At 29.9% G+C, this 8768-nt stretch overlaps 1 protein-coding gene across 1 annotated transcript; it reads right to left on the bottom strand.

Moving 5' to 3' along the window:
* Window positions 1–6323: 6323 nt before the first annotated feature.
* Window positions 6324–6873, bottom strand: LOC131609492 (defensin-like protein). Its single transcript, XM_058881199.1, has 2 exons — window positions 6759–6873; window positions 6324–6601 (listed from the first exon to the last, which is right to left on the bottom strand). Exons 1-2 carry the CDS (start codon window positions 6820–6822, stop codon window positions 6429–6431), a joined length of 237 nt encoding a protein of 78 aa, XP_058737182.1. The 5' UTR covers window positions 6823–6873; the 3' UTR covers window positions 6324–6428.
* Window positions 6874–8768: the final 1895 nt, after the last annotated feature.

Genomic DNA, 8768 nt, shown 5'->3' with positions numbered 1-8768 from the left:
GAAGCTGATAGGTGATACCCTCCCCACTGAAGTTGAGTTGGTTAAATCATGTCCTAGAATAGTATTCGGGTTCTATGATCCTTGGAGGTAACATCTCAATACGGCGCTCGGACGACCGATCAAAATATTCCTCGAGGATAACTAACTTTGATCAACTTCAAAGCTAGCCACTTAATAGGCCAAAAGTCAAGTTCAACTAAAAGGTTCTAAGACAAATTAGTGTTTAATGACATTTCGGAAGCCTAATATACTCCTTGATCGTTTTCAAGGGACATCAGTATAAACCAAAGTATCGCACTAACGGTGACTACCAGATCAACCGTATCGGTACATGCCGTACAATTTCCTTGGTCTATTGTCACATACTTAAGGTATCTCGAGATTTGGGTTAGAATCTTTCACACAAGCAAAATACCCAAACATCCTTTGAAAAATAGAGCAATCAAGTCAAACAATTGAAAACATCGGAATGATCTATTCTCTAAAGGTAATCCCTTTTGAAAACATTTTGTTTTTAGAAAGTAAATCCCCAGCAGAGTCGCCAGTTCTGTCGTGCACTCGGTTTTTTGCCATACCTTTCGTGGAGAGATACGCGAACTGACTCTTTTTTGTTTCTGCTTTTGTATTTTTGAAAATCAGAGAGTCGCCACCGACCTTTTATTTTATCCAATTAAGGAAAGGTTTATAAAAGAAACAGAAAAAAGACCTTTAAGAAATTCTGGGTAAGGGGGTAGGTTATACAAAGGGAAGGTGTTAGCACCCTTTGTATCCATGGTTATCCAAGGGCTCTTTAATTTGCTTAGCTCACTTGTTTTCAATTACTTTTCTATTGCCTTGAAATGCTCGTATGTGGTTTCAAATACCTTTGTAAATTGACTTTGTAATGAACCTTGTGCGGATGTATACAAAGTGTTTTTATCTTTCAAAAGATGTTTTGAAAAAAAGAACGTTAACTTCGTAATGATCCTTGTTTGGATATATACAAAGTATTGTCTTTTTTGACAGTTTTGTTTTGAAAAACAATGATATATGAGAGATTTGTTTGTTTTGATTTGAGCAAGCAAATTAGGAGGTCTACCCTGAGTTATAAGGTCTTTATCCTGTTTCCTTTAAAAATCTATCCTTTCACCGGATATAAACAAAAGTTCGATTTTGTACTCGAAACAGTAGAATTTGATTTTGATTGATTTTGAAAAGAATGAGAAAAGGGATTACCTTAAGAGGTGCAAGTGTGACTGTGTTTAGATTCAGATATTTTATCTTTGAAGTTTAGTGATCTAACGGTTCAATTTTATCTTTGACATACATGCAGTTTATATGTGCTGGAATTTAAAATGCGGAAATGTAAAATGCGGAAAGTAAATCTACGCTATTACATCGATTGTGCAGGAAATGTAAACTACGCTATTTACATGGATTTGACAACCTATACATTTATCTAGGAATTTAAATTGCAAGAAAATAAAAGAAGTATTTTTGGATTTTTTTGATGATTGATTTTAATTATAATTAATGCATGATTAATTTAATTAAAATGAGGAAAAGATGGAAATAAAATTTAAACCTAAATATTAAGTTTAAAATATGTTCAAAATGCTTGTTAATTAATTTTAAAACAAAACTAATTTTTTTTGGAATTTTTGAAATTGATTTTGAAATCATTAAGTTAATTAATACATAATTATACAAATAATTATACAAATAATTAAAAATTAAAGAGAAAATTATCCTAAATATGTACAAAATTAGTTTATAATATATAAACAATATTTAATATAAAGAACAAATTTTTTATGATTTTTTTTATTGGTTAAAATAATTAAAAGGTAAATATATGCATATTATCTAATTAATTATACAAAATATTTAAATTATGAAGAAAAATAAAATATTTTTATATCAGAAAATAAAATATTATTTTAGAAGCCTAAAAATATTTTTTGTGTATTTTTTGGATATTTAAAACTATTTTTAATTAATTTTATGAAGAAATTAAAATAAAATAGAAAATATAAAGATGATAATTAGATGTGGTAATTAAATAAAGTCCATGGTATGGGGATTCATTCTGATGCGTTGGATTGATGAGTGGACGGATCTGATGGTCACCAGCATGAGGGACCATACCACGTGACGTACCTGCAAAACACTGAATCCAAGGTTAGTTTAAAAACACGCGCGCGCCCTCCAGCCAATCAGAGGACGCCACGCATCATCTTCTTCCTCAGGATGGGGCTTTTACACCTTTCATTTGCAGGTGGTGTAGAAACTCTAACCTTTTACACCTGTTGGAAATAGCGAATACAAGTAAACAACAATATAAATTTGGCGCGATGCCATCATTTAGTTCGTCTTGTTCACGCGAGTTTAATGGTACTATTTAGATCTTGTAATTTTGCATGAATTGTAAAGCCCTAAATTTGAAAGTAAGAACCCTAAAATGGTGGTTCCTCGTATAGGTTTTCAAACTTCAATTAAGTTTCCAGAAATGATTAGGACCTCAAACTAAACTTAAATATGAGTCTACATCTTGTTAAATATGCATGTGTTATGAGATTTTGGTGAGTTTTATTTCGAGCAAACCGTGAGGTCTTGTGGTCGTATCTGGATGTTCCAAGGCTTGCAACTGATCTGGTTATGTTCAATGATACTTGAGGATTGTGTTTAAGTGTTTGGTTTGAATTGAAACAAGCTAGAATGTAAAATTCGAATTTTAAATTTCCTTGAAAAAAAACAAGTTGATACAAGTATGTTACAAGCTATGCTTAGGTTCTGAACTTGTCTCTCTTTCTACTGAAGTGTTATAGCTCTTATATAAGCATTGAAGTGCTTAAGAACTAAGCTAGAAAGCATTAAGTGCTTTTGTTGAATTCTTGACTTTTTCAACACATGTGGCTTTGCATTTAAGCTACCATGGCTTGACTTTCCACTCTCCTTCTGCTGTACTTGGCTTGGGGCAGAGTTTTTGATTGATTCCTTGATGAGTCATGCTTAGAAATTAAGCTATGCATTATCCTTCCATTTTCCATTTTCAATTTAATTTTAAATGGGATAAAATTAAACCAAAAATGAATAAAAATGATGTGGGCTTTGTCTTGGTCGTGGGAGGCCCATTATATCATGTTAAACATGTTTGAACTATGAAAACTTGGCCCCATTTGGAAAAAATACATTTTTGATCAATGTTGGTTCCATGCATTTTCCCAAAATTTAGCCAACTTCAACAAGGTGTAAATCCCTCAATTTTTGTCATATGAAGGAGATCTTGCACTTTTTGGAAACCTCAAAGAGTCCTCTAACCAATGTCTTTGGTCTCATGTCAAAATGATTTTCCATGCTCCTTGTGTGTCCTTTTGAAAAAAGTGTCTTTTTGTTGACTTTGAAAATGACCTGTAATGTCTTGATTCATATTTTTCAAATGGTGAATCAAATGGCCATGGGACAGATTTCATTTGAAAGATAATTGAATTTCCTTCAAAATAAGCTTTGTTTTGAATTTTTTGGATGAAGGATGAGAGAGTTATGACCAGTCAAAGTTCAGTTGACTTTTTAGGAGAAAACCCTAATTTTGAATCTTAGGGTTTTGTTGATTTTTGATCTTTCCTTGATGAATTATGATCATCCAATGATCAAATGATGAATCCTTTGACAAATATGGATGTTGACAAAAAATTTCATTTTTGACTGTCTGTTGACTTTTTTGGTCAAACGGGTCGTCTGTTGACTGTTTGAGCTGCTGACTGTGCGTCTGAGTGAATTGAAATTTGAAAATTTGTATGGTGATACTTTGAGATATATGGAGGTCCATGAAATCCATTTGAGGTCTCAAAAACTTGTTTCTCCTGAAAAAAAATAAACCCTAATTAGGGACTGTTTGTGTAGTAGACAGTTAAGCGTACCTGATTTTTGTGCAGTGCTGAGTCTCTGCTAATCATGTGATATTCAGAAGACTTCTAGAACAAAAATCTTGGAATTTTGAAATGCAAAAGTTTGATTTGATTGATGGCACAAAACACGGAGAATTGCACTGTCAGCGGTTTGACTGCCAACTGACTGTTCAGGCATTAATGAAGCAGTTAGAGTGAAAAATCAACAGTCGAAGTTAATTTTCTTTTTGTTGTTTTTGTTTTATGTGAAAGATGAAAGTTTATTTACATGACTTGTTAAAAAACACAGACATAATAAATAACTAATATTTACTGTACGCGAGCAATATTACCGATAACCCTAAAAATCATTTAATGCACAGAAAAATAAATATTTAACTGGCAGAAAACACACAAAATATTATCTGAATAAATTAAGTAACAGTATGACAAATAGTACAACATTTAATACTGACAGTACAAACATTACATACTATAATGAACGGTACGACGAGTAAACGGTAGATTTAAGAAAATAAGAGATACGGCAAACTTTAAGAATGACGATTAATAACCCATGCTACAAACAATAACATGTAGATGATTGGGAGTGTAACCATCGCAGGTCCATATTTTTCAGGACTATGCAGACAGAAGAAGGACATGATCACCGTAGCAATGGTGATGACCATAAGAAAACATGTTTCCATCCGCTTCGCCATTTTGCCGGGGAGGAAGAGAGAATGAATATGAAGTAGAAATTTGAGAGATGATTTAGAATTTGATGTGAGATTTTATGGAAAAATGAGAGGTATTTATAGAATGAAAAGAAGGATAGAGACGTTGGGGAATGAAGTGATTCCGTACAAAAGGAAAATTTGAGTGGAAGAAAGATTTGAAAGAAAGTGTATGATAGTGTTGGAAAAAGAGAGATGTGTAGAATAAAGTTAAGATTTGATTTTTGAAAAAGAGATTTGAAAAGAGATTTTGAAAATAATGGAATATAGTACAAAAGTTAGTGAGAAACAAAAAATTAATAATAATTTACTTGTTACCAGTACAGTCTGAATCCCGGACTCTGTGCCTGCAAAAGATTTATCTCTGTACCAATTGTGTCAGTACTATTTATCTGTAAATAAATATCAAATAAATAGCGTGTGTGAAGTAATAAACAGTAGTTGGCGTTTGCGTAAGAATAAATCCAACAGCGAGCCAAAATACTGTATAAGAAAAATTCTAAAAACCAAGTATTCATAAATCAGGATGTGAAAATCCAAGATTATATGAAACTCTTAATTTTTAGATTGAAGTTTTCTTGAAAAAAGATGCGGGCAAATTTTGGGGTATAACAATATCATATTGAAATTATGCATCATGTTGCATCTGGTTTTGATAATTCGTAGGAGAACGAACTATGATATCTACGATGGGATTTACATCAGTCCCCGATTGCTTTGACTTTTGAAAAGAATTTTCCATTAAAAACTTCTTTTGGTGATTTAAAGTGAGTTATATCTTCAGGCATATTATGGGCAAAGAGTCAACATTCCACCATACTTCAACTTAGTTGTTGCTTCTGGTCATCCTCCTCACCCATACATGTAGGGACCACCACAAGTAGTGCTCCATAGGTAAATTTACTTTGTTTTACCATTAATATTTCGGTTTCTGTATGTGTCGTTGTCCTTATGGCAAGGATGAATAATTTGCCGTTTCTTCCAGCCTATGATGCATCCATATGGATCGCCGTATACACCATTTTACTCACATGGAGGAGTTTATACTCACCGATTAAAATTAGATCATCAGAAAGTTGAAGATGCAACATAAAAAATAAGTTATGTAAAGATTAAGAATCGCTTCAAATGGCGGCGATGGCGGCGAGGATATGTGCAAAGTTGCGCTTCAAGTGGCGGCGAGACTACGTGTGAAGTGGGTTTTGGCGAGGCGAAGGTTATGTGCGGTTTCAATAAAAATAAAAGAGGAAACTTTGTTCAATGAAGTAATGAAGAACAGTGTAAAGAAGATGGAACAAACATGAAGGCTAATTTGGAAAAAAATATAGTGTACTTTCTCTTTGTTTTTAATTATGACCGCCTAGAAAAAATTGAAACTATCATTGAGAAATATGGGACGATCCTGAAACGATTAACAATGGCATGAAAAGTGTACGTGATAAAATTAAAATTTAACGAAACAAAAAATGTTACGAAAAGTAATAATAGTATAAAAAAAATCACCTACAACTAATTTTACATGTTGTTAAATTTATCATAATAGATGTTAAGTATTCATTTAATCATGTGGCTATTTTTAGAGGTTTCACCGATAAGAGAAATAATTAAGTCTTCATCTTAGACTTCATAAAAAGATCCATAAAAATTAATGCCTTGTGAAATTTTTATAATATTGATATTATCTTTAACACATGCATTTTTTATAAATATAAAATAAATATTATTATAAAATTAAGAACACTCCTTCATATTATTGTAAAATAATATAAGATTACAAATACGAAAGGTGATGAACCATCCTCTCATAGAGATATTCTAAAAGTTTTTAACAAGGTTTAGTGCAAAAACATCTCCGACGCAAGCCTTTGCAATTTCCTCCGGGAAAACCCTCAGTTTTACACACACTAGCACAGTTGGTGTCACTCAAACATAATCCTTTGAATTTTTGACTTGGTGACTCACAATTTCTTGCCTCTGCCACAATACTCGGACCCATCTCTGTCCATGTCACAAAATTAATAACACTATGATTTAGATTTATGAAATCGTAATAAATAAATCAAAATATTGTTAATATTATAAGAACTAGCAGTTAATTCTAATTTAAAAAATGTTGATGGTTTTAATTAATTAAACATAAAGAAATTACACCTACCAGTGGCCACGAGAAGAAGGAGAAAGACAAAGATGGTGGAAAACAAAGAAATTGAACGAGCCATGTATGTAAAAGACTTTGCTTGAAAAAGAAAAATGGGTTATAGTTGAACTTGTTGAAGTGAAATGAAAATGGAACTAATGTGTCTTAAATAGAGGAAAAAAGGTTATTTATTTATTGATAATTAAGAGGGTAATAAATGTCTTTTGTCATGGAATGAATACTTTTATGAATTACTTATATATATATATATATATATATATATATATATATATATATATATATATATATATATATATATATATATATATATATATATATATATATATATATATATAGCAGAAACTCTTTAAATTAATAATGTTAGGACCGGAGAAATTTATTATTTTAGCGAGTTATTAATTTATCGATAAATTAATAATTATTAATTTAAAGAGTTTTTAATTAATTATACTATACATACCAAACAAAAAGACAAATTAGTCTATGCCTCTTAGAATTACGTTGCAGCGAATCTTAGGACTCAACGTAAATTAGTAACTATTGTGTTCATATGCTATTGGATGCAATAAGAAAAGTTAGAGATGAGCTCCAAATAGACTTGAACTTTAAAGTAAAACAGACAACTATTGAATTATATTTCAATAGAGTGTAATATATTTTTTTCAGTTTCTATGAATTATTAATTTATGATTTTCTTGGGACAGACAATTATAAGGGGATCTCCCGAAAAACTATTATCTTATTATTTTATCGAGTTTTTCAATTTTTTACACTGGCCCAAGTCGGGACCGGACAAATTTATTATTTTAGAGAGTTTATTAATTTACCGAGTATTAATTTAAAGAGTTTTTACTATATATATATATATATATATATATTCGAATAAAAAGAAGAATATTTTAACATAAAATATTTGAAAATTTTTAGAGCATTATATTTTTTTAATATTCAATGTTTTATTAAGTGAAATTCATGTGAGCCTCATCATATTAAAAATAAATTCACATGATATAGGCTTTTACTATCATGAATTTGATACACATATAATAAAAAACATGATAACATAGTGAAACGATAAATACTATTTAATTATATCATATTTTTTTTATACACATCTCAATATAATTTATATATTTTTATCTTTAAAACAATGATTTATAATGTTTTACAAGTGACGTATCTTAAAAAATTAACGTATCATCAATTTTAAGTCCAAAAATATAAAAAGAAGATCAAAATTATTTGAATTTAAATAGGAGACTATAATTTTGTGAATGGAGTAAATAGAAAGATCAAGAGTGTAAATTACTCTTGCAATAATGTTTATATTACAATTTTAACAATTTAAATTAATATTCAGATTTTTTTAAGTTTTGATAATGTTTTTAAATATTTTTATTTTAATAAATTAATTATTATTACTATTATTATTATTATTATTAATTTTTTAAAGGCAAATAATATATATATATATATATATATATATATATATATATATATATATATATATATATATATATATATATATATATATATATATATATATATATATATATATATACTACTCCGGCCTGATTTATAAGCAAAAATTTTTTTTTTAGGTTCATTGAATAATGAATATATCTAGTCTACATAAAAAACAAGATATATTCATTATTCAATGAACCTAAAAAGAGAATCTTTGCTTATAAATAAGGCCTACAAAATTGAAAGTCTCATTAACTGCAAGAGATATTCGGACAGGAACACATCAAAATATAGGAACTAAACTGTCCCAAAACACTAAAGATAAAAAAAAACCACGCTCAATATACAAAACCAAAAAAATAATGCAAACGGGAACCACAACCCAAGATAAACAAGTTAAATCTCAACAAAATAGAAACCATCATAAAAAAATTCAAAGAACCACCACGAACTCACACCCCAAGAAAAAAAGATACTCGCTCTTTTATCTTCTTAGATAAAGAGTAGGGTTCTCAAGGCAAGCAGAGAAAGCACATGAAT

The sequence above is a fragment of the Vicia villosa genome, linkage group LG1, assembly GCF_029867415.1.
Source record: "Vicia villosa cultivar HV-30 ecotype Madison, WI linkage group LG1, Vvil1.0, whole genome shotgun sequence".
NCBI lineage: Eukaryota > Viridiplantae > Streptophyta > Magnoliopsida > Fabales > Fabaceae > Vicia > Vicia villosa.
Note: the sequence above shows the minus strand (reverse complement) of the source record. Positions and strands in the feature narration are given on the sequence as shown.

Coding starts and splice junctions, on each gene's coding strand:
- LOC131609492 (XM_058881199.1), bottom strand. CDS start 6,822: ATGGCTCGTTCAATTTCTTTGTTTTCCACCATCTTTGTCTTTCTCCTT. Junction 6,602..6,758: donor CCTTCTTCTCGTGGCCACTG/GTAGGTGTAATT, acceptor TGACATGGACAG/AGATGGGTCCGAGTATTGTG.